Source organism: Indicator indicator, chromosome 11, assembly GCF_027791375.1.
Source record: "Indicator indicator isolate 239-I01 chromosome 11, UM_Iind_1.1, whole genome shotgun sequence".
Lineage (NCBI taxonomy): Eukaryota > Metazoa > Chordata > Aves > Piciformes > Indicatoridae > Indicator > Indicator indicator.
In genome coordinates, this window is record NC_072020.1 from 1,775,412 (window position 1) to 1,801,874 (window position 26,463).

At 45.5% G+C, this 26,463-nt stretch overlaps 1 protein-coding gene across 1 annotated transcript; it reads right to left on the reverse strand.

Moving 5' to 3' along the window:
* Positions 1-1,498: 1,498 nt before the first annotated feature.
* EPDR1 (ependymin related 1) lies at positions 1,499-25,946 on the reverse strand. Its single transcript, XM_054385057.1, has 3 exons — positions 25,684-25,946; positions 3,363-3,571; positions 1,499-1,689 (listed from the first exon to the last, which is right to left on the reverse strand). Exons 1-3 carry the CDS (start codon positions 25,944-25,946, stop codon positions 1,499-1,501), a joined length of 663 nt encoding a protein of 220 aa, XP_054241032.1.
* Between the last annotated feature and the right edge of the window lie 517 nt (positions 25,947-26,463).

The window sequence follows — 26,463 nt, forward strand, 5'->3', positions numbered from 1 at the left end:
CCATCTCCTAAAGCAAAACATCTGCACTTCCCATGCTTTTTTGGTTAGTTATCTACTCCCTTTAAGGAAACTTTCACTCTGCCCACCACACAATCAGAGAATGATAGGGGTTGGAGGGACCTCTGGGGATCATTTAGTCCAATCCCCCCTGCTAAAGCAGATTTGCCTAGAGCAGGTTGAACAGGATTGTGTCCAGGCAGGTTCTGAATGTCTCCAGAGAAGGGGACTCCTGCAACCTCTCTGGGCAGCCTGTTCCAGAAAAGTATGTGAAGATAATAAGGTTTGAGATGCTGATGGGACAGCAATTAAGGCAGGGATGAGTGCAGTGGGTGCAAAGGAAAGCAAGATTGTGGTTTCTGCTTAGATTGCAGCACCTTGCAGTCACACTGCACAAAGGACATCTCAAACCCCTTCTCCCATTCCTTCTGGCACCTCTCCACCCCATTCACACAACTCTCTGTCAGCAGGTGATGTGTGAAAGCTGATTTAGCCTTTACTCATTACATGCTAAGAACAGTCTGATTTTCTGGCCTCTACTTGGGGTTATAAAGATGTTTCCATACTATTGAGTAAGGACTTCAGAAAGCAGTTATACAACATTAAAGCTGTTTAGAGTGCAGTACCTCTTAGCCTCTTTGCATAGCTTAAAGCTGGTATTGCCTTCAAAAGCAGGTACTAAAGTAAAACATGGCTGACAAATGTCTCATCAGACCCTACTGTAACACTTCACCAAAAGTGCAGCAGATGCAAGAAAACTTTGGCTTGGTTATTTTTTTGAGGGGCATTCCTCTCCCTTCTTCCCTTCCTTTCATGCCATTCTCCCAAGAAACAGAGCAGTACTTTAGCATGTCAGTTAGCATCACATGAATAGAGCTACTCCAGTTTCTTCTCAGGCAGAAAAAGAGTCAGCTCAGACATAACACTGCCAGCTTTCTGAAGGGCAAGAAACTCAAACACACAAAGCTGTGTCGGTGTGAGCACCAAAAAGCAAACCAAACCCAGGAGAATGAATTTCCATGCTTTTGATGTACACTCTTTCAAATGGGCAGTTTGGGAACAGGGATGAGGTCTTACCCAGGACATATTTCCTCTTCCCTCAAGTCCCCAAAAGTAACAACAGCAGCATCAAGCTCTTCCTTCTAGATGTTGCCTTTGTTGCAGCCTGCTTCTGCTTTGCCTTCTTTAAAAAAATAAACAATGAAGCCTCTGCAAAAGGAAGATCAGTCACAGCTTCAATAAATAGTATCTACAAATACTATCTTAGTGGTAACTATGTAATGCTGCAAGTGCACCACTGGACAGATTCATGTGATGGAAGAGCTCTTTTGTGTTCCCTATTTTGCTCAGTTAAATATTTATATTCTCTTGCAAGTGAAAACTTACAAACCCCAAAAAGATCAACAGTAAGCTTGAAAAATTGGATTAGACGTCAGCAGCTGACAATTCAAACCATACTCTTGGCTACCATCTGTTTCCCAGGGGCAGCCAGTGTCCATAATCAGCATTCATCTTCCATCCTCCTCAGCTGGGCTGTCTGGCAGGTGCTGGGTGGGGTGAAGATGGAGGGGTCAGCAATGCCCAGCTGCAAGTCAAAGAAGCGAGTGGAGGTGGTCACGCTGGAGTTCTTCGTGTAGGTCTCCTGTACTGGGTAGCAGTCCTTGACTGTGTAAACACCCACCCAGGACTCCACTGCAACCAAGCAGAAATGTGACTATGTTAGGGAACAGGAATCTATTCATGTGTTAGGATGATGCCAGTCCAAAAAAAAATACCCAGCATGGCCACTCCTCAAGCAAAGCCTTGAGGCTGGGACTGCCCAACAGTCTGTCTGTACACATGGCAACGCTAAGGAAGGCCACAAAGCTGCAATCACTTGGACACTACAATGATCTGATTATATTATCTACTTTATATATCTCTCTATCTCTGTATCTATCTTTCTGTCTCTCTGTCTTATCTATTGTTAAACACGAACGATATTTGGACAGTTGCCCAGGGAGGTGGTTGAGGCCCCATCCCTGGATATTCAAGGTCAGGCTCAACAGGGCTCTGGGCAGCCTGATCTAGTTGAGGATGTCCCTGCTGACTGCAGAGGGGGTTGGACTGGATGACCTCTGGAGGTCCCTTCCAACCCAGACCATTCTATGATTCTATGAACATATGTCTTCAGGGCTTCCTGATATTATTCTTCCTAATGTCCAATCTAAATCTGCTCTTCTCTAGTTTAAAACCATTGCCTTGTGTCCTAGAGCTACACACCCTTGTAAACAGTCCCTCCCTGGCTTTCTTGTAGGCCCCCTTCACATACTGGCAGCCTGCTCTAAGGTCTCCCCATAGCCTTCTCTACAATCTTATCCTTCATTTCCTACTTCATTATTTCTACTTTTATTTTTTCCCTGGTTAAATGTTCAAGTTCATATATTTGGTGTGTAGAGCCTGAAGTATTGCATTAGCTGAAGAGATCTATAAATTTCATGGGGCTTTTAAAATTATTTTTATGGTTGTCTAGGTCATCAGCAAACCATTGAAGAGACTGAAGCCAATGTGCTAATAAACTGCTATGCATCCAAAACCTCACATACTGTACCTTGGAAAAGTCAACCCACTTCCTTTTATGATGCAGGTGTTCAGCTGCCAAGTGCAGCAGATGTTTCATACTAGTGTAGTGCATAACAAAACTTGGGTGCATGGTAAGGATGTGGATATTAAGGATGTGGATATTTATTAAGGATGAGGATATTAAGGATGTCCATTGCTGCAGAGCCATGCTGTGGTGGTAGATCATTGTAGATTTTAGACTCTGCTTGTAAATACAGCCTTCATTTGCTTCCAGACTGGGCTAGCCTGGTTATTGTCGGTGGGGGGGGGAATTTCAGCTCACACCGACACACACGCATTGGATGTATTCTATGCTAACAGAGTGTAGACACAGACCTGCTTTGTTTCCACTATGCACTCTCTACTTTTGAGGACACCCCTAATTATATTACCAGTTCTTCTCTAGACATGTTTTGGAGCCAGGTTGCTGGGTTCAGATGCAAAAGGATGCTGTTCCATGCCAAAATCTGTATGACATAAACTAAAACACAATCAAATCCTTTGGACATATTTGATCCTGCTGAGAAATATTTTCTTAATAAAAAGCCCTGCTAACAAATTGCATTGATAACCAAATGCATGGATAGCAAAATGCATTGATAACCAAATGCATGGATAACCAAATGATATGCTGCACAAAGGTTAGATTTAGCATTTCTTCCCCAGACTTTACAAAAATATGGAATAATGCCTAATTTTATTTTTCCCTGGGTAGCAGAGACAAGAATTGTTATCATGAAGCTGAAACAAAAGCATGCACCTACATTTCCTGGCTGGTTTTCTGTCAGACCATTCCTGTACCATGATTTGATCTCCAGGTCCCCCAATGTAGTATTGATCTTCATAAGTTGAATTGGCAGGAATATTGTATGGATCCCATGGCTCTGTCAGAGCAGTCTTTGAGCAGAGCTTTGTGACTTGTTCAATCTGAAACATCACTTCATCTTTGTAGAGCAAAATGTATTCAAAGAATCTGAAACAATGAAAAAACAAACAACACCCCCCCCAAAAAAAACACAACCAAATTAATATATCACAGAATCACACTACATTAGAAGTTAGAAGGGACCCCCAGAGATCATCAGGTCCAACCCCCCTGCCAGAGCAGGATCACCCAGGGGAGTCTGCACAGGAATGCATCCAGGTGGGTTTGGAAAGGCTCCAGACAAGGAGACTCCACAACCCACCCTGGGCAGCCTGCTCCAGTGCTCTGTCACCCTCACTGGAAAGAAGTTTCTCCTCATGGTGAGGTGAAATCCTCTCTGTTCAAGCTTGTACCTGTTATTTCTTGTCTTGTTAGTCCACACCACTGAAAAGAGCCTGGCCCCCTCCACTTGACACCCACCCCTCAGCTATTGATAGACATTGCTCAGATCCCCTCTCAGCCTTCTCTTCTCCACACTAAACAGCCCCAGGGCTCTCAGTCTCTCTTCACAGGGGAGATGCTCAAGTCCCCTAAGCATCCTCCTGGCTCTCCCTTGGACTCTCTCCAGCAGGTCTCTGTCTCTCTTGAACTGGGGAGCCCAAAACTGAACACAGGATTCCAGGTGTGGTCTCAGCAGGGCAGAGTAGAGGAAGAGAGGAACCTCCCTAGCCCTGCTGGCCACACTTCTCTTGCTGCCCCCCAGGATGCCACTGGCTCTCTTGGCCACAAGAGCACATTGCAGTCCCATGCAGAACTTGGTGCCCACCAGCACTCCACTCTGTGTAAATGTCTTCAAATACTCCTGCTTCTGTGATGACTCTCACCAATCAAAATGTTGCCCAGGGAGGTTGTTGAGGCCCTATCCCTAGAGATATTCCAGTTGAGGATTGACAGGGCTCTGGGCAACCTGATCTAGTTGAGGATGTTCCTGCTTGCTGTAGAGGGGGGGTTGGACTAGATGACCTCTGGAGGTCCCTTCCAACCCAGAGCATTCTATGATTCTATGATTCATTCTGTGAAGAGTGTGGCTCTTACTGATGGTGCATGGCAGCCCTGGGTGCACAGTGCCCATGATTTACACTGTCTTTATTCAATCTGGATGTACCTCACACCCAGGTTTGAGAGAGAATTGGTCCTCTGTGTGTCCTGGAAACAGCAAGCGCAGAAATCTAAGGCTACACAGGATCTGAGTTTAGCTGCCTATGAAAGGAGAATGGTTAAGTTGTTGTTTTATAAAAAGAGCCAAAATCAATACCAAAATGTGCATTAATTTAAAAATTATAATCTAGGAAAATATTTTAAGATAATTTCCTTTTTAAAATTTTCTTCTTTTTTACCAGCCAAGTCCTAAGTACATCCAAGTCCTAAGTCTCCATTAGTTTTAAGAGCCTGGGATTTCATTGGCTGCTTGAGGGGAAGCACGGAGTCCTGAAAATAGGTCTTGGCCAAGAAACAGAAGAGGAAATGATTTTTAATTAGCTTGGGGTTTGGTTTTTGGTTTTTTTTGTTTTTTTTTTTTTTTTTAAGAAAAGGGAACATACTTGCAGCCTGTGCCCACCTGTAATGTTGTTTTTATAACCATTTAATTTCTTAAGCTGTAACTTCAAGAGAAACCCAAACAGTTCACTGGGGCACCTTCAAACAGATTTGGAGCGGTTACTTGAACAAGTTACCCTTTGCCTGACTGAGATTATTCCCCTTCATTTCCTACCATCCTATCCTGTCCTATGCCTCACACCCTTTGTACACTACACCCTTAACCCTTAACAGGAGCGTCTCATGGTCTTTTATCAGGGGGTTGGAGCACGTCTGCTATGGGAACAGGCTGAAGGAGCTGGGGCTGTTCAGCCAGAAGAAGAGAAAGCTGTGGGGAGACCTAACAGCAACCTTCTAGTACCTGAAGGGGGCTACAAGAAGGATGGAGAGGGACTGTTAACAAAGGCCTACAGTGACAGGATGAGGGGCAGTGGTTTGAAATTAGAGAAGAGCAGATTTAGATTAGAAGTTTGGAAAGAGTTCTTTGCCATGGGGGTGGTGGAACACTGGAACAGGTTGCCCAGGGAGGTGGTAGAGGCCCCATCCGTGGAGATATTCAAGGGCAGGCTCTGAGCAACCTGATCTAATGCAGGATGTCCCTGCTGACTGCAGAGGGGCTTGGACCAGATGACCTTTGTAGGTCCTTTCCAGCCCAAGCCATTCTATGGTTTTAGACAATACTTGCTTTTTCTCTGCCTGCAAATGGGTAAATTCCAGCGCATAAGGACACACTTGTGTTTTCATCCTATGCTTTAAAGTATCTCTTAACACTGGACCATATCCTGTGCAGATAATTCCACTGACTTTGCTGGAAGTAATCATGTCAGACAGGTGAGATATATGCTGCAGTCAGTACTCTCTCCTCCCAAGCTAAAGGAAGTATTTTTCTGCATAAGAGACCTATTGAATTCCATGTCAGGGCAGAATACCATGCCCACATGTCATGGGTGCCACGCAATCAAGAGGTGAAGCACTTGAGCTGAAGACATAATGCAAGGAGTGGGTGTGCATCCAAATACTATCTCACCTCTGACACTCCTCCTGAAATGTGGGGAGATGGTTAGAGGGCCTGGATAAGACAGACAGCCTGCATAACACACTTTTGGGCCCTCACAGAGTCCTAAACCCAGTAAACTTAACTAGTGACCTGGCCTTTGCATGGCTTTGTTCTGCAAGTTATTAATGCAGTTCAAAACTACAAATTATTGTTAATACTTGTCAGGAGGAAAAAAAAGTCATTAGACTCAAGATCCTGCTACCAGCTCTGTTTCAGGTACTCCATCTGCACCAAGTCCCACCAAAAAGTGCCCTGCAGAATCTCAGAACATTTTGGGTTGCAGAAGACCTAGGAAGGTCATCTAGTCCAAAGTCCCTGCAGTGAGCAGGAGTATATTCAGGTAGATCAGGTTGCTCAGAGCCCCATCCAATCTGATCTTGAATGTTTCCAGGGATGGGGCTTCTATCACCTTTCTGTGCCAGCGTTTCACCACCCTTATTGCATGCTGAGGCCCTTCCCGTCTCTCAGTCCTGAAGCACAGTACCTGCCCATCACCTAACACATCCACATGACTCCCAGGGTTCACTTCTGTACTTCTGAAGGCTTCCTCATGAACACCAAATCCAGAAGGAAGGAGCTGCTTGCTGTCAATTGCCTTTGCAGTGAGTCAGAGGAGCAGAGGTGCTGGCAGTGGCATGCCAAGCCTGTGTGGCATATTGAAGTACACCAGAGAAGGTCATTTGATAGAGAGAGGCAAAATAATGGTCTGAGGCTGAGACCGGGTAACAGAAATTCCTTGCATGCTAAATCTGTCTCTGCATCATTTTACCCTGTGGCTCTGGACAAGTAACTTACAGGACTGAAGCCTTAAAATGCCATTCTGGTTCTTTGGTTTTTGATTGCCGAAGCACTGAAGCTGTCACTAATCAGGGATCAAGAACCAGTTGTGTGAGGCATGGTATTAACAAAGAACAAAACCACAACTCCTGCCCCCCAAAAAACCATGGCATGATGGTTCTTGCAAAGCAGACTTTCCTCTTCTGCAAAGACACTCAGAGTTCTGTGCATCCAGGGCTTTAACCTGGTGATTCCCTTTTCCCCAGCTGCAGCTATTGCATCCTTACAGCTCCCACTTGCTTTAGATTACCTAGCAAGCATGCTGAAACAAGTGAAATCTGCAAGCAAAATATGATGTATGATTTGTATCAGAGATACTCAGCAGGGAACAGCACTTCTTACTTAAATTACTAAGCTGAGGTTGCTGCAATCACTCCAAAGCTACCTTTGCTTTCTCTATGGGATTAACTAAAGGCTTGAAGCATCTGTTTGCCTTTGTGGTGCTACTTAATTCTTTGCCAGTTCTGTTTGTAAAAAGGCATTTTTAAACACTCTGAAAGAAGTTATAAATGTCACTAAAAATATGTGTGTGTGACCCCCAAATTCTCTGTCCTAGTGTGCATGGACATCTAAAACATGTAATGCTTGAGTTAATTTGTACCCTCTTGGCAACAACCCACAATAATACCACAATTGCCCCACATATTTCTTATTGAAGGAAGATTTCACAGAATCACAGAATGTTAGGAGCTGGAAGGGACCTCAAAAGCTCATCCAGTCCAACCCCCCTGCCAGAGCAGGAGCACCTAGACTAGGTCACACAGGAACACATCCAGGTGGGTTTTGAATATCTCCAGAGAGGGAGACTCTACAACCTCTCTTGGCAGCCAGTTCCAGTGCTCTGTCACCCTCATAGGGAAAAAATTTTTCTTCATGTTTCCATGGAACTTCCTATGCCTCAGCTTCCACCATTATCCCTTGTGCTGTCATTGGGCATCACCCAGCAGAGCTTGGCTCCAGCCTCTTGGCACTCACCCTGCACATGAATGAGGTCAACTCTCAGTCTCCTCCAAGCTACAGACCCCAGCTCCCTCAGTCTCCCCTCATAAGGGCACTGTTCCACTCCCCAAATAATTTTTGTGAATCTATGCTGGACTCTCTCAAGCAATTCCCTGAGGTCCTTCTTGAACTGAGGGCCCCAGAACTGGACACACTACTCCAGATACAGCCTCACCAGGGCAGACTAGAGAGGGAGGAGAATACTGGGAGAATAGGAAGCTTTACTAGAAGGATGACTACAAAACCTCATCTTCTCAGATCTTCAGATGAAGTCCCTGTTCTAGGGAGCAGAGCTGCCAAGCAGATGGTTGGTAAACACTCCTTGGGTCAAGAGCATTGGTCTGCTTTTGGAAAGCCCTGGTGAGCTCGTTCAAAAGGGAGAAGCATTCGTTTGTCAGGGGATTTCTGGGAACTCCTTTCCCCTTTCCCATGAAGTTTTCGGTAATTTCAGACTTGTGTTTTTCTTCTGGTGTATCAGACCTCAACAACAACAGTCATTTACCATATTTGATCTCACATGTTTGGCAGTGGTGCTGGGCTATGGTATATTGTACAAACAGAGTCCTGTGCAAATACGTATGACAGTAAATGTAACCTGATCTTGTGTAAAAGCAGTGTTTTTCAGGCTGACTTAAATCACTCACAGCTTGTAAAGGCCTTCTCTTTTTTTTTTCTCTCTTTTTTTTTTTTTAATTTTCTAGGCTACCAAGCTCCTTTTATCAGGTATCTAATTACCAAGCTATATGAGGAACCTTAACAGCACAACCCATTTCTGAAGCAGAGAAAATTAGGCACTTTAACTCCTGTTAATTATGAAGTTTGTGTAGAAGGAAAACCTTAAATATAGGAACCACAGAATGGTCCAGGCCAGAAGGGACCCCCAAAGCTCATGCAGTCCAACCCTCCCACAGTCAGCAGGAGCATCCTCAACTAGATCAGGTTGCCCAGGACCTCATTGAGCCTGACCTTGAACATCTCCAGGGAAGGGATCCCAACCACCTCCCTAAACAACCTGTTCCAGTGTTCTACCACCCTTAAAGACCTTGTTCCTAACACCCAATCTAAATCTGCTCTTCTCTAGTTTGAAACCATTGCCTCTTGTCCTGTCACTCCAGGCCTTTGCAAACAGTCCCTCTCCATGCTTCTTGCAGCCCCTTTCAGGTACTGGAAGGCAGCTCTAAGGTCCCCCTGAAGCCTTCTCTTTTCCAAGCTGAACACCCCCAGCTCCCTCAGTCTTTCCTCATAGCAGAGCTGCTCCAGCCCCTTGATCCTTTTCATGGCCCTCCTCTGGACCTGCTCCATCAGCTTCCTACAGGGCTCCAGACCTGTACACAGCACTGCAGGTGAGGTCTCACCAGAGCAGAGTCAAGTGACAGAATCACCTCTCTGGATCTGCTGGCAATGCATCTTTTGATGCAGCCCAGGATGTGATTTGCCTTCTGGGCTGCAAGCTCACACAATCAAAAGCTGGAAAGTCAAAGCTACCCTAGCTAGGGGATGACATGGTTTTGTGACTTTAATTATCAAACTCAAAAAAAAAAAAAAAAGATGCAATGTCTTATTCTTCTAATTGTTTCCCCATTAGCTACCCTGGCAAACAGTAAGGGAAATGAAGCTCTTCAGTATTTCCTTTGCTGTCCCTTTTTGCCTATTTGACACTCGATAATAATGAGCCTGACCCACCAAGCTGCACCCTCAGAACAATACATTCTAACTGAAGCTGAAATTCAGGAAAACAATAAAACATTGTGCTTAAGGGAACTGTGTTTTGCAAGGGGCTAGAAGCTGCAGTGTCCTTACTGGAGAGCATCTGTGTGTTTCCATGATGGTACATTCGTGACTCGGAACTCTTGCTAGACAACAGCACTGCTCAAAGGGAAAGGAATGGAAGATGTGGCCAGAAGACCATAAAGTTTTCCAATGAATCAATGGAACCACCTCCTAGGGAATATGGTATATACACTAGTAAAACCACATGATATCAAAATATACTCGAGGCCTGCAATTATTTTCCTGTTCTGGGTTTGTAAAAAAGTTTAGTACAGTGAGGCCCTGAGCACACTAATAATAATAAAAGGTTACTGGAAAATCACAGCAGGACTTAAGAAGAAACCAAAAAGAATGAGGAAGGCCAGGACTTGGTTCTCAGTACACACTAAAGACCTTAGGAAGGGCAGAGTAATAAGGAGGGAAATGACAAGAGCCACGTTATCATTCATCTAATATTTTTCTCCTCCTTCTTGCACTATGTACAGAAGGGAAGTGAATAATCAAAAGAGTAGATGCTCAAAACTGAGATATGGAAATGCTTTTAGAGTGTACACTTCTACTAAGGCACTCTAACAACATGGAAAAAGGTAAGGAAAAGGAAGCTGAAATTTTAATGTGTGGAGAGATCCAGAAAAGTCATGGTTAAAATGGTTGAGAATTTGTCCAAAAAGACAAGCCCAAACCCCAACATAACAGATGTACCCATGTTCCTGTTCGGAGTTTTACCTCTAGAGTGCTGCCAGAAGCCCACAGCTCACACAACAGCAGCTAATGGGACCTGAGCAAGGCCAGGAGCAACAGAGGCTAAGACAAGATCACAGGCTCACAGGATGTTAGGGGTTGGAAGGGACCTCTGGAGTTCTTCCAGTCCAACCCCCTGCCAGAGCAGGACCATGGAATCCAGCACAGGTCACACAGGAACACATCCAGACAGGGCTGGAAGGTCTCCAGAGAAGGAGACTCCACAACTTCTCTGGGCAGCCTGTTCCAGTGCTCTGTGACTCTCACAGTGAAGAAGTTCCTCCTCATGTTGAGGTGGGACCTCCTGTGCTGGAGTTTCCATCCACTGCCCCTTGTCCTTTCACAGGGTGCAACAGAGAGCAGGCTGTCCCCATCCCTTCCTTCCTGATCCCCAGCCCTCAGCTATTGATAGACATTGATCAGATCCCCTCTCAGTCCTCTCCTCTCCAGATTAAACAGCCCCAGGGCTCTCAGCTTCTCCTCACCAGGCAGTGCTCCAGTCTTTCAATCATCTTTGTAGCCCTCCCTTGGAGTCTCTCCAACAGATCCCTGTCCCTCCTGAACTGGAGAGCCCAGAACTGGATGCAATATTCCAGGTGGGGCCTCACCAGGGCAGAGGGGGAGGAGAACGTCCCTGGATCTGCTGGACACACTCTTCTTGAAAGACCCACCCCTAGTTGTAAAAGAAGCCTTCAGGGAGCACCACAAGCTGGGCAGGCAAACAGGACATGTCGTGGAGGGCATGAGGTGGAAGTTTGTGTGGCAGGACATGGCAGAAAGGGCACCAAAGCCAATATCAGAACGATCTGACACATCAGAAAGGCACAGCACAAATAACAACTGAACTTAAACAACCTCCCTTTTCCAGATGCTTACTTTGGAATTGAAGAATAACAGAAAATAAGCACCAATTTTTCAGCTGGGACTGTAGCTTCTTACACATCTTAACTTGTATGTACAACAGAGAAGGATCTTCAGATACCATGAACAGGATGCACAAGAACTTCAGGAGACCTCTGTTGCTCTTCATTGAAATTGTAAATCCCATCATGCCTATACTGGGCCAGTTAGCTGCTTCTCAGAGTACATTCCTGTGTAAAAAGTAATTCCAAGGAAGTCTGAGGAATTGCCTTTTGAACAGATGGGGAATAGGTCCTCCTTCTGATAAATAATATCAGAATGAAATAACATCAGATAAAAGCAAACTCTTCTTTCATGATGAAATATTCCCTGGAAAAATTTGTGAGGCTATGTGCTTGTACCAGATTACTGACCCAAGATGTAATGGTTTCCACCTTCCATCTGCAATGATTTCCTTAAGAGGGATGATTCAGGTCTTTCAGATATTTGTCCAATGTAAAAAACAAAACCCACTGGGTCTGTTTTCAAGGGAGCTGGGAAGTCATGTCAGCTAGGATAATCAGACAACACACTTTGAAGGTGAAATACACTTTTATATAATTATAAAATGGCTCAGATTGGAGGGACCTCAGAGATCATCCACTCCAACCTCCCCACCATGGGCAGGGACACCTCTCAACCAGACTCAGCTGCTCAAGGCCTTATCCAGTCTGGCCTTGAACACCGCAGGGAAGAGGCAGCCACAGCCTCCCTGGTCAGCCTGTTCCAGAGCCTCACCACTCTTGTACTGAGGAACTTCTTCCTCAGCTCCAGTCTAACCCTGCTCTCCCTCAGCTTCAAACCATTCCTCCTTGTCCTGTCTCTAGACACCCTCATGAGAAGTCCCTCTGCAGCCTTCCTGTAGGATCCCTTCAGCTATTGGAAGGCAGCTCTAAGGTCCCCCTGGAGCCTTCTCTCCTCCAGGCTGAACACCCCCAGCTCCCTCAGCCTATCCTCACAGCAGAGGTGTTCCAGCCCTTGGATCACCTTTGTGGCCTCCTCTGGACTCACTCCAACAGCTCTGTGTCCTTCTCCTGCTGGGGACACCAGACCTGGAGGCAGTATTTGAGGTGGGGTCTCAGCAGAGCAGAGTTAAGGGGCAGAATCCCCTCTCTTGCCCTGCTGGTCACACTCCTCTTGATGCAGCCTGGGACACAATTTGCCTCCTGGGCTGCATGAGGGCACTGCCAGCTCATGGTGAGCTTCTCCTCAATCAATGCACCCAAGGCTCTTTCTTCAGAGCTACTCTCAACACACTCTGCACCCAGCCTGGATTTGTGCCATGCATCACAAGATACTGTCAGGTCTCTTTATGCTCTTGAAAACCAGCTGGGGTGCAGATACAGAAATAATGAAGAGGTGAATATGAATTTCCAAACTATGGAGCACTTGCCCTAGGGAACACATCTGTGTATTTGATGCACAACCACTTCACAGATTGTCTGCTGGCCCATCACAGAAACAACACTTGCTGAAGACAGAGCCATCAGCTCAAGTCACCATGGCTAAGCACACATGGCTATTCTGAAGAATGTTTATAGGCACTTTCATTGTATTAAAAACCTGACCCATTTATTTTTTCATTCAAGGGACAGCTGCAAGAAGCAGAAGCAAGGAAGGCAAGACCTGTAAATAATATTGGTATAAATATACTGCACTGGCACAGCTGAAAGTTTTCCATTACTCAGGAAAAGGTCACTAGACCTATTGAACATGTTTAGACTACCCCTGCTGCTTAAAACATGACAGAAATAGCTTTACCATTTAGCATCTGACACAAATACAAGTTGAAGTCTTTAGCAAACAGGTATGCCTGCCTAATTGTGGGGTGTTTTCCTGACACACAGCCCAGGGTCATACATGCACTGCCAGGGAGCCAGACTTTCCATTGAGCTTTTCTTAATTAATATGAATTCAGAACTTTTAGACCTTCCAAGATCAGTTTCCTTCACTGTTCCTATAAGGATAACAAATCAGAAAATAACTCTTGTTTTGAAACTAAAAATGACCTTATAATTATTTAAAATGTAGACAGTGTCTCATATTTGCATACTGTGGGTTTTGGGTTTTTTTCTGTCTCTGAGTTCTTTTATACATTTAATGGGCAAGACTTTCAAAGCTGACCAGTAATTTTGCCCCTGGCTGTCAAGAGATAATTATTCTTTCCACATCCCAACACCAGATCCTCATGTAACTGCAGCTGTTTACAGTTTCCATCTCCCAGCTGTGTAATTAGAGATAAATCTGGCTGTAGAACCCCTTCTCCAAAATGATAACCTGACTCAAAGCCCTGTGAAATCAGCCAGAAAAGCCCCACTGATTTTTACAGAGGTTACATCAGGTGCTTATTTGCCCTTCCATTTAGAACAAAGAAGCTGGAAGACGTTTAAAATCTAACACAGGTGTCAACCTCACCTCAAATATTGCATCCAGTTCTGGTGTCCTCCTCATCAGAAGGACACAGAGCTGCTGGAGACACTCCAGAGGAGGCCATGAAGATCATCTGAGGGCTGGGATACCTCTGCTATAAGCATAGGCTGAGGGAGCTGGGGGTGATCAGCCTGGAGAAGACTCCAGGGGGACCTTAGAGCTGCCTTCCAATAGCTGAAGGGATCCTACAGGAAGGCTGCAGAGGAACTTCTCATGAGGGTGTCTAGAGACAGGACAAGAGGGAATGGTTTGAAGCTGAGGGAGAGCAGGGTTAGACTGGAGCTTAGGAAGTTCTTCAGTACGAGAGCAGTGAGACTCTGGAACAGGCTGCCCAGGGAGGCTGTGGATGCTTTCTTCCTGGGGGTGTTCAAGGCCAGGTTGGAGGAGGTCTTGAGCAGCTGAGTCTGGTTGAGAGGTGTCCCTGCCCATGGTGGGGAGGTTGGAATAGATGACCTCTAAGGTCCCCTCCAATCTGAGCCATTCTGTGATTCTGTGAGCAACTTGTCTCAAATGGGCAATGTGAGGAGATGCTGGGGGCAAACACAACATGTTTTATGCACTCTCACTCCCCAGAATGGATTTTCACAAGTTTAAGCTGACTGTTGAATATTCTGGCTTTCATGATATTTCTTGTGCTCTTCTTTATACTGTTCTGGGCTTTGTTTTTAGGCACTTGCCCTCACCCTAACCTCCCTCTAAAAAAACACAGGACATGGCACATCTTTAGCAAGCACATTATCCAAGTCATCCCTTTGATTCTCTTCTGGGACAGGTAGGTTAACAAACATCTGACTGTTCAAATCCATGTGTGTTTTCTGCACACAGGTATTTAAAGTAAAAAAGTGATAGAAGGAAGCATCCAACTCCCCAGATGCCACCACAGATAAGAAAAAAAAAATTATTTTTTATACAGAAGATGTAGGCCACCAAATCTGGATCTTACTAAACAGTGAAACATTAATTTGGGAACTAATTGTAGTAAGAATTCCTCACCCTGTATGGAACTCTGCTTTCCAAATAATGAAAATCCTCTGAGAATTACCCCAACTGCATAGCATGAGTAAACTTTCCAGTGCTGGCTGGCTAAAGTATGGCAGAATCCTGTTTCCTGGCATTAAAAGTAGCTGAATATGATAAAACCACAGTTGCAGATGGTATTAGGAGATACTGAGAGAATGAATAATGACACTGTTCTTTGCTGCACTCGCTGCATCGACTCCATATGAGCATTTAAAAGCTTTCAGCACTGCCATGCATAAAACTACCCTTGGAAAACTTTGGGGAAAATCTGGCCATTTCTCCTCAGAAACATCACCAGGTACCCATGCAAACAGTAGGTTTCCATGCCAACAGGCTGCTACAGGAGAGATTCCCAGCTGTTCAGCAGCTCAGCACTACACAGCTTTCCTGTGTAGGGTTTCACCCAAAGAAATGGCAAATGCCAAGCACATCACATTTTTAGGAACTTTATCTACTGAGCTATATAATTCACAGATGAAGCAGCAACTTCACCATGAATTCCCACAAAGAACTGACAGGAGGACAGCAGATAAGGATTGTTAAGTGTGAAAGCACCAGAACTGACAGGGAAACTGATGGGCACCATCAGGACTCATCAGAAACCTCAGTGGAACATCTTATAAGTAGTTGTCTTCATCACTGTCCTACACCATTTTTTTTTTCTACAACTGGTCACAGAATCATAGAATGTTAGGGGTTGGAAGGGACCTCCAGAGACCAACTCCCCTGGCCAAAGCAGGATCACCTAGGGCAAGCCACACAGGAATGCATCCAGGTGGGTTTGGGCAGTCTGCAGAGAAAGAGACTCCACCTCTCTGAAGTCGACCTCCAACCTCTCCATAGAGAAGTGTCCTGTGTTCTAGCCCGTACCTGTTGTTCCTTGACCTATCACTGGGCACCACCAAAAGGAGCCTGCCACCTTCATCCTGACACCCACCCCTCACATATTTATAGACATGGATCAGATCCCCTCTCAGCCTTCTCTTCTCCAGACTAAACAGCCCCAGGGCTCTCAGTTTGTTTTCACAGGAGAGATGTTCAAGTCCCCCAGTCATCCTCACAGCTCTCTGTTGGACTCTCTGCAGCAGATCCCTGCATCTCCTGAACTGGGGAGCCCAAAACTGGACACCCAAGTTCAGAATAAGAACACAGCAGAACAGTGACAGATGTTTTCCTTCTTTACTGTGCTGGTAAGTGGTTACCATTCTGTGGAAGTGCTCTGGGGGGGCTCTTTTTCTCACCTCATTAAAGCCTTAAGAATAATAAGTTATTTATTAATTAGAAAAAAAAAATTATAAACCAGTTTGTTCCCAATAGACAGCCTGGGATATTAGTTACAGATGTCATTAAACTTTTGCTGCCTTCCTGCTAACTCCAGTAAGGAGGTGGACAGTGTGTTTTGAACTTACACTCAAAAATATGAAATGATGTTTGGCAGTAGTTATAAAAGAGCAGATTCTGAAGAGCACATAAAGTCCATCTACAAGGGTCAGTGAAACCATTTTTGGAACAAATTCCTTGTGAACTATTCAAGTGGCCCAAAGGTAAATATGCACAGTGTCATTACAGTGTTGCTTTTTAAATGGAACAAAGAAACAAGGTTCACCATAAGTAACCTTAACATGAGCTGTTGCAAGAGATGTGGTGAATTTAGGCCTTCCGCACTGTTCTGCTATCAGTCACAGTATCACATTTCGTTATTAACCGTCCTCAGGATAAATAATCCATGTAGAAAATCAGATACCCAGTAAGTATGTGGTATCACCTCCCCTCTGAGAAGGGCAGAGGAGTTTAATCAACTTAAGGAAAAGCCACTTCTTGAACATTTTATACTAAGTCAATTCAGACTGCAAAGAAGAGATTGCTTTTGGTTTTAATTTAGGCAACACAGTTGCAGCCTTCAGAGATCCAAAAGAAGTAAGGCCAGGGTGGACCAGGCCTTGAGCAGCTGAGTCTAGGTGAAAGGTGTCCCTGCCCATGGCAGGGAGGTCGAAGTAGATGATCTCTAAGGTCCCTTCCAAACTAAGCTGTTCTGTGATTCTATAATACTCTTCCAGAATTCACAGAATCACAGAATCAATAAGGTTGGAAAAGACCTCAAGGATCATCAAAGCCCAACCTGTCACCCAAGACCTCATGACTACTAAACCATGGCACCAAGTGCCATGTCCAATCCCCTCTTGAACACCTCCACCACCTCCCTGGGCAGCACATTCTATAAACCTTATTTGCTTTTTACCTGTAGCTTTTAGATGGCTCTTTGGGGCCATGTGGGTTGAATCAGACCATCATGCAAATTCTACACATATTTCTATTAAGTTTTGAAAGATGCTCCTTTTCTATTTACAAAACCAAAACGCAGACAGAGCTCCAGACTTGCAGTAATTTGGTATCTATCAGTGATATCTGATAATCTGAATCTGAAGGGTCAAAACCTTAGAGGGTTGTTTGGTGTTTTTTGGTGTGTTTGTTTTTGTTTTTTTTTTTTTTTTTGGCCAGGCCAGAAATTAACCCTGCATTGTCTTATATGCAGAAGAAATAAGCTATGCACATGCAGCACAGCAACCACCCATTACTGGTGACCTTCCCTTCCAATAGAGCAGTGCACACCACTGACCCTCATCCACAGGGGTGATGGACTAGGGTAACTTCCAACCCACCCATCCAGTCCCTCTTGTTCCTTCAACATGGACACAGGGGCAGCAAGACAGCGAGATCCAAGTGCCAGACAATTATTGAAGCAACAAGGAGCTATTCAGCAGGGAAAGGCAGAAGGCTGGAGGGAAGTTCCCCCTGGGATGGATCTGGTCCATGAAATATAGTCTGGATGATGCCAGAATGAAAGGGTAAATTTCATAAGGAATGAATGGGATAAAATAGGCTTTCATGGAATGAATAGCTAAGAAGCTCTCAAGACATATGAAAATTTAGTAGCCAAAACCTGAAAAACTATAATAACTACAGTGAGAGCACTGTACAAGAAGAAAATGTCTGCCAAATTCATTTTCTGATGCCAGAAATTCTGAAAATTGTGAAAAACTGAAAACAAAATCTGAAAAAGTAAAAATATGGTCATTGTTAAGTGATGGGAACAGCTCTGCTGCCTGTAGGAATGTTGCTAACTAAATTCTCAGAGCAAAAGCAAGAACTGCAAACATTACTTTTACCTTACCCACTTCTTGTGGTACAAGGGAAACATCTTCTAATAAAGGAGGACATAAAGCCAAATGTGTGCATATAACCTTCAAAAGAATTATTAAGCTGATTCTCAAATAAATGTTTGTCAAGAGTCTCTATTCATAAAAGATGAAAAAAAAAAAAAGGTACAAGTTCAACTGAAAACAAGTGATTCTTTCTTTGATTTCTTCTTTCTTGCTACCTCCTGTCATAAATCAGGTTTTGGGCAAGGGCAGTTGTGCTGCTGTTGGAAACCCCTAATTTACTCTTGGGTATGAAAGTGTAAAAGGTACCAACTCCAGAAATTAAGAGACTACTGAAAACAAGGCCTGTCTTACATGTTGAGCCTTCTATACTTTCCTGCATGGGAACAAACTCTTGGCAGAAAATCCTGTCCTTGACCTGTGACTTTTTGGGTACCAAAGAGTGTCCATGATACAGGCAAAAAGACATCTCCCAGAGCCTCATGAGGACACAAAGTTTCCCTGTGGAATCTCAGATTGCTTGTTAAAATAGATGTCTCTCCCCTGGGGCCATAAATGTGAGGCAGTAAACAAAAACAGCTGAAAGAAACAGGTCTGCTTGGCAGAGACAAGGAGAAGGTTCATTGGCCAGTGGTACCTCCAGGTTATGCAATGCCACGCTGGGCATAATGCTCCTTATTCTAGAAGAGCCAAAATATTGCACAAGGTGGCCCTGTTCCACCCAGACATCACCCCCTTCCCAACATGCCAGACGCTATACTATGCCTCACAAACACTTTGGAGGAGAAAATAATTTCCCCTTTGAGTTAAGAAGAGCAACAGGTAAAAATACGTGGAGAGAAAGAACAGGCGAGGTGCTGAGCAGGCAGTTCCCTATAAGGAAGGCCAAGCTGTAGGTCTTCTGAAGACAGGGATGAAGTTGGCCATATGAGGGTCAGGAGTCAGAATGAAGCTGCTGCAGCTACACAGATCCACAGGCCAAAAGTCACTGCCCAGACAGGCACAAGTCCATTTCTCCAGAAAGCAGCACTAATGTGACAGGTACAGGACAGACTCTTCCCCCCAGGCTTTGCACAGAACCCATGCCTAAATCTCGGCTTGAGAAGAAAGCTTTGTCCTGTTTGCTACTATGTTCATTCCTGAATTGTCCATGGTCTGTTTCACTTTCTAATCTTACACATTTATTTACCTGTCTCTTATTCATACTCTTACCTCTTGATGACATCTGGCCATTGTGGCAAGCATTCTTCTTCCCCAGAGATCCTCTGGATGTAACCTTCTCCCACGTTACGTGACAGAGGAATGTGTTTATGGTTTTCCTGAATGACTCAGTATTATTTGCTATGCCACTGTCCTTTCCTGGACTGTAACATCTAATCATGTTGAGTTTAGCCATCAGTTCATAGCAAAATGGAGAGGATGGAAAGAGATTTGAATGTTTCAATGCTGCATCAGCTAATGACCTGGCATCCAGATGGAGGTACATATCAGCACCATTTCACTGATTTGACTTGTCTCTGAAAACGTCACCCAGCTGAAAGCCTGCCCCATGCAGTTAATAAATGGACAAGCCTGATGAGATGCAAACCAAATCAATTCTTCAGCAGGAGAAGAAAACTTTCAGAGCAAGATGACCTTTGACAGGAAGAAGCATGAGAGCATCCTCTGAACTACAGAAGAGTGAAGCTATAACATAGGTAAACTCTCTTGTCACATGCATGAATCAACAGCCATACTAACTAATGAACAGCAGTCAGCATTAGAAGTACATCACTGAACAAGTGGATGGCAAAATGAAGTGCTGGGGAGGTTCAAATAAAAATCTTTTGTTCTTCTAATTAAAACATCCTGCCTCCTCCCTTGAACACTTCCTCTCCTCTAACTGGTAATCAAACACCAAAATTCATCCTTGGAAGTGCTGGCAGAGGCAGGGTGTGGCCTGGATTCAGAGGCACAGGTTTTATCACTGCATCTTCCAGTTGCGCTCGGATGATACAACACTGAAAGCTGTCCACCACAGTTATACCACTGCTGTCATCAATCAGCCTGGAGCCTGAACAACAGCTTCAGTTCTGGTAGTGTGGACCAACCTCAGGAACTGAGACCAAATTTCAATTGCCAACAGAGAAATGTACTTCTTGTTCATACCTCCCACATACATTACAAACATGCATCTGATGTGAAGTCCTGGGACAGATCCTTGTGCCAAAGGCAAATTTCTCATCGGCTTCACCAAGTTTGAAGCCCTGAGTTACCAAAGTAAGTGAGAAGTCCTTTCTCCCCCTCCCCCAAACTCTTCAGCTCTTCAGGATGCTTTCAGCTGTAGCATATGCAGCCATCAGAGCCCAGACCCTTCTCCTTCTGGCAGATCAAAGAAAACAGAAGGTTATATAGGGTCTGCATTCTTCAGTCTATCACCTGGTCTTAGCTCTCTCCAAATGCCAGGATGCAGTAGAACCTCCTAAATCCTGCTCCTGGGAACATACCACTTCCCAGCTGCTAGGACAATAGTGGAGAATATTCCCTCATCCTGCAACTAAGGGAGCCCTGGCACACACCTAGGGCTCAGCCCAGGGAGAGCCACAGCCACAAGAGGGAACTGATGGGATACACACATCCCTGGGAAGAGGCTGTGCCCTGAACCACCCTGTCATGCCAGGCACTGAGATTGTGCTGAACCAAACAGGGAGGGAAAATCTGGACAGCATACAAAGAGGAAGGATTCTAGAAAGCTCTAGCACACATTAACTGGGTATGTTTCTGGAGGCATTTCAAGAAATGCTCTCTTGAATACCTAAAATTGAATAGAATTATTGGCCCTTTTACATCTAGGAGACCTGGATCCTTGACTTAAACAGGATGCAGTTGAAGCATCAGCTGGTAAGGTGTCTACCCTTTGAATGCTTTTGTCCTTCACATTTCTCAGAAAGCAATGTACAAGTCAGGCTTTTCCCCTCCTCACAGAAGTGCAAGATCAGTCCTAAAATGAGAAGATTATGGTTTGTCCCTCAGAGGAGATCCTTTTTCAGACAAACAGCATTTGGTCCTATGAGAATAGGTATGATGTTGCCAGTTGTGCCACCTGAATTACATCAGGCCTCAAGCTAAGCGGAGCCCAAATGAAGATGGTAAATACAAAGATTTCTTTCATCGTGTTTGTTTAGCTGTTCAGCCCTGTCACCATCAACTGCCTGCTCGTTCTCTGTGAGCACAGACAAATTAGGAACTAGGATATCACCTCCACTCTAGGTTTCTAGCAAAACAAAGCAAAACCAAACAAAAGCTGAGGCTTGTACAGCCAACCCTCTGTACCACAACATCACACAACTCTTACTAGAACTGTTGCACACTTCAGGCAGTTGCCTAGCATCTGATTGCCAGCCCACGTCAATCACAGCAGCTTTCCAGTGCCAGCTTTCCAAACTCACCATCATTACCAGCAGCAGACACCTAAGAGAACTTGGCACCTATGGGAGGAAAGTAAATGCAGGATTTGAATACCCTCCCTCAGTTCTTATTCTCAAAAGTGATTTAGAAAGACAGTAGTTTATGAAGCATTCTAGAACTCAAGAACTCATGTTAGATTTAGAGCAACTGCTGAAAATTCACTGCAAATTAAGGGTCTCAGAAGTCAGCACACTCTACACAATCCTAAAAATGGGGTTTAGGTTCTCAAGTAACTTGGACAGTTCTGAAGGTTTTACCCATGACCATCGTTCATTCCCCTAAACATTTAAGCTGCAGAAACCACTCCCAAAACCAAGTCTGGGAAACAAATTTGCAGTCACTCTGGGCAGCTCAATACTTAGCCTGTTGAGTCACCATAATGACCACAGAAGGGATGGATTATATGATTTTCATAGGTCAGACACTGCTGTTTTTCCTGTGCAATCACACATCCTAAAACAACTAAGAAGTACTTGAGATAGTCAGACCCACGTGCCCACATGCTGCTTGTTTTGAGAAGTCATCACCTCCTCTCCAGCACCTGACCAGATGCTGCTTGTCTTCAGTCAAGGACAGGGATTGAGAGGAGGCTCAGGGGAGAAACTTATTGCTCTCTACAATTACCTGAAGGGAGGTTGCAGCCAGGTAGGGGTTGGTCTCTTCTCCCAGGCAACAGCAACAGAACAAGAGGACACAGTCTCAAGCTGCACAGGGGGAAGTTTAGGCTTGACCGTAGAAAGAAGTTCTTCCCAGCAAGAGTGATTGGCCATTGGAATGTGCTGCCCAGGGAGGGAGTGGGGGTCAGCATCCCTAGAGTTGTTTAAGAAAAGCCTGGATGAGGCACTTAGTGCCATGGTCTGGGTGATTAGATAGGGTTGGGTGATCAGTTGGACTGGATGATCTTGGAAGTCTCTTCCACCCTGGCTGATTCTGTGATTCTGTAATAACAGACATACTTCTCTAAACTGTTAGACTAGCAGTTTTTAAGGCCAAGTGAAAGAGTTCATCCTTGCCCATAACTGTGCCTGTCTTTTGCAAACACAATTGAAACAAAAAGAAATTACCAGCATAGACTCACAAAATGGCTCAGGCTGGAAGAGACCTTGGAGATCATCTACTCCAGCCACCCTGCCATGGGCAAGGATGCCTTTCAACTAGACCACGTTACTGGCACCTCTTCCGAATGGGAAACGACACAATCTACTCAAATGAAAACCTCTTTTCTCTTCCAGTATCAGCTGAGCACTACATGAAACCAAAAGAGAGGACAGTCCCTGCTCTCCTTGTCTATCCCAAAAATTTTGACCCTGAAAGGGAAGGAAGCAACAGTGTAAGGCACACTGGAGAAAACATAAGATGCAAAGCATAGCCAACACTGGGGCTGTAAAAGCAAAAAGAAAGTCTAGCAACAAATCCCATCTGAAACAGCCTCTCCTCTAAAAAGCTCAGCCTAGGATCCCCATTGGTAGTTTCTATGCTCTTAGCAGGTAGTCAGCAGTATGACCCAGAGGAACACACAACCAGCAAGCTGCTTGAAACCACCATCAGTGCCTGCTTTAACTAACTGACTTCACTTGGCAGTACAGCAAGAAAGGTGGGTGCTCAGGTGGCATCACTGCAGCTGCCAGATGGGAATGGGCACCCTCTACCAAAACAGTCATTCCACCTCAGATCCTCTTGCAATAGCTGTGGAAAAGGTGATGTTAATCAATGGGATATTCACTTTATGGCCACTATTCAGGAGTTTGCTTAAAACTCTGGGTTGATGTCAGTATGAAAATGCCACAGAGCAAATCCCATGAATTTCAAACATGCATGTTCAGTAACAACTGAAAGTGTCAGGTCTTCCTGTGGTTATCAGCCTGCAAGCCCTTCCAACCAGGCAGATCTTTGTGTCCTTGATTAACCTCAGTCACGGAACTTCAACAGGCCTGTGTCCGATTAACGTCCACATTTGCAAGCTTCTGAAAACACTTTGTATAAAAATTGGGTTGTTTTGGCCAGCCTTGATTGCTGCATGTAAGTCACATCTGACAGGAGTAAAATGTACCTAAGAGCTGAGGACAGCACTATTTTTCTTGTTGCTTTTGTAGTCACTGCCTTGGTGTAACTACCCTTTTCTTGCCAATGTCAAAGTGGAGAGGGGGAGAAGTTATTTTTCAAAAGGCAGGATAAATCCCCTCGCCTCGAACTTCTGAAGGCTTCAGTTTATGACTCACTGTGTCCACAGTGAAATGAAGTTGTGATCACAACTCCAATCCCAATCCAACACACACTGAAGTCCATGGGATTTTTTCCATGGACTTCAATGGAAGTTGGATCACGCCCTTAACAGACACTAGCTGAGCACAAAACAAAACCGCCCTCCAGTTTTGGATGGCAGAAGATAGTGCCAGCCTGGAAAGAGCAGGGATCACTGTGGTCAAAGATTGTCTACAGAAAAAATCTAATGCAGGAAAAAACAACAGAAAGATGCTTCAACAGCACCTGTCTGCACTCTGACTCTTTCTAGCCCTATCAGCCCACATGAAACTGTGTCCAGAGCAAATATTTAACAAAGATGTAAAAGAAGACCTTGGCAAAAGCCAAAATCTGGCCCAGAATGGACAATACAGAATAATTATTCAATCTTGAAATCATGTTTTCAAATAAAATAAACATAAGCTTCAAGAAATGAGCTCAGAAGCTAGACAAGGCTTGCATCAGACTTTTTAGTACAATTTTATGCTTGTTCAACGTGAAGGTCAACTTAGGACTTTGAAAAGAAAGGGAGTATGAGCACAGCCACTGGTCAGACTCCGTTGTGTGTTAGCAGGACACCAACAAACAGCTATTACATTGCCTTTAACATTCCTCATAGGCCTCCTACAAAGAAAAAAGCTCACAATGACGGAAAGCTAACTTTGAAAATTAAACCTAAAATAGCTTTAAGAGTGTTTGGGGACTGTTAGAGAGAGGACCAAAGAAGAGCATACACTTTGAAAAGATAAAAACAAGGATTATGTGATGTGGCTAAGAACTTGATCATTGTCAGGAGAAAAAAGCCAAGAGCAAAAAAGAATATTAATGTTACACTAGCAGAGACCACTTAGTTTGGATGACACAGCATTTATAAGCTGGTCTTCACCATGGCTTATACATCCTCAAGACTGATGCACTATTATTTAAGCAATTTCTGAGTGGGAAGGGTAGAGGTACAGGCAGACTGCCTACCCTCACACTGGGAGAGTTACTGATGCCCAGTACCCAGAAACATCTCACTTACTCAGGCCTCTCTGGGATGATCATTTCTCCCACCCAGCCTGTCAGGGCCTGAACTTGGCAGGCTGAGGAGAAAAAAACAGAGGTTTCCTCAGTCAGCTTTTTTTCTACACTTATTTTTCAGCAAATCAAGAAATGCAGGACATGAGAATTTTGCTGAGTTAACTACATCCTTAACAGACACACACTGTGTAAATTCAGAGCAGGGCTGGGCAGTGGGTGCCATGTGAAAGAGTCCACTGTGCCACAGGTAATGAACAGATGCTCCTCACACCCAGCACTGTCTTAGCACTTGCAGGAACCTAAAACAACCAAAGAACTTGTAAAAGGTGACTCAAACTTGTCAACAAACTACTGGCCTACAACCCCTCCCCCCTGACATTGTTCCTACATCTGTTTGTAACCGCTCAGATTCATACACGTGTGAATATCCCACACTTGGGGCTGCGTTTGCAGACACAGCTCCCATTCCATTCGAAAAGAAAAAAAGAAAACGTAAAAAGTGGGAGAAAGGAATTATCCTCCCAAGGGTGAAAAGCTGACACTGTTGATCCCAACAGATAGGCAGATTGATGACAGATTAGATACAGATTAGATAAAGTGTAGATAGAAAAATAGATATATACAGATTGATATTGACATAAGTATTGGTATAAGTACTTACATAGAAGATATAGCTATAGATAGGCATTGATAGAGGCAGAGATAGATACAGACACCGAATAAAAGTGGTGCCGGTGCCAAGTTTTACTCCCCTAAGCCGTTCTGGGTAGCTGCCCCTGGCAGCCCCGCCCGCCCCTCCGAGGTCGTTCTGCCGCTCCCCGTCCCCCGCACCGGAGGTGCCGCCCCGCAAAGGCGGGGGGCGCAGGAGACACCCCCCACACACACTGCCCGCATCCCCCCACACCCCGCTGGGAGGCGTCTCCGGGCTCTGCCCCTATCATCCCCTCCCCGCCCGGCCCGGCCCGGCCCCGCCGCGGGATCCCGCTGCCGACACCTACTTCTTGCAGGGAATGAGGGCCTTCCTTTCCTCCAGGATGCGGAGGCGCTGGTTGGGGCCGTCGTAGGAGACGAGGGCGCGGGTGTTGCGGCCCGTGCTGTGGTCATAGAACACAGTGCGTCCTTCCCACTGCCGCGGTGCCTGGCACGGCTCGGCTCCCGCTGCCGCCCCGCCGGCCAGCAGCAGCAGCAGCAGCAGCAGCAGCAGCAGCCCCAGCCGCAGCCCCGGCCTCGGGCACCACAGCCCGCCCGCCGCCCGCGCCATGCTCCGCGCACGGCACGGCTCGGCTCGGCTTGGCTCGGCTGGGCACCGCGTACGGCCGCCCCGCACGGCGCGCAGGCGGACAAGCAGGCCTGCTCCGGGGGGGCGGGGGCGGCCCGCCTCCAAACCCGCATCACCTCGGCGGGGGAGAGGAGGTTTCTGTCCCGCGGCTGCCAACAAGCAGGAGGCAGTGAGCAGAGGGGCGTCGGGGACCCTCGTTTTCCTCAGGCCCCACCGTCCCATTGCACCTAGGGTGGCCGGCAGGGTTTTGCTTGCCCTCGTCCCCGAGGAGCGATGCCGGAAGGGCACCTGCGAGGCCTGAGCCTTGGGGTGGTTCTGGCCACTCTGTGGGCTTTGGGTGGGAGGGTACAGGCGAGCAGGAGGGACCTGCTGGACGAAACTGCGCTAATGTTTGCTCTCGTGGGAGGGATTTCGGTGGCTGTCCAGGGACAGTGTCCCCAGGCGCATAACAGCCCTGCAGCTCCCACTGCTCTGTCGTTCCCTGTTCCCTGTCGTTCCC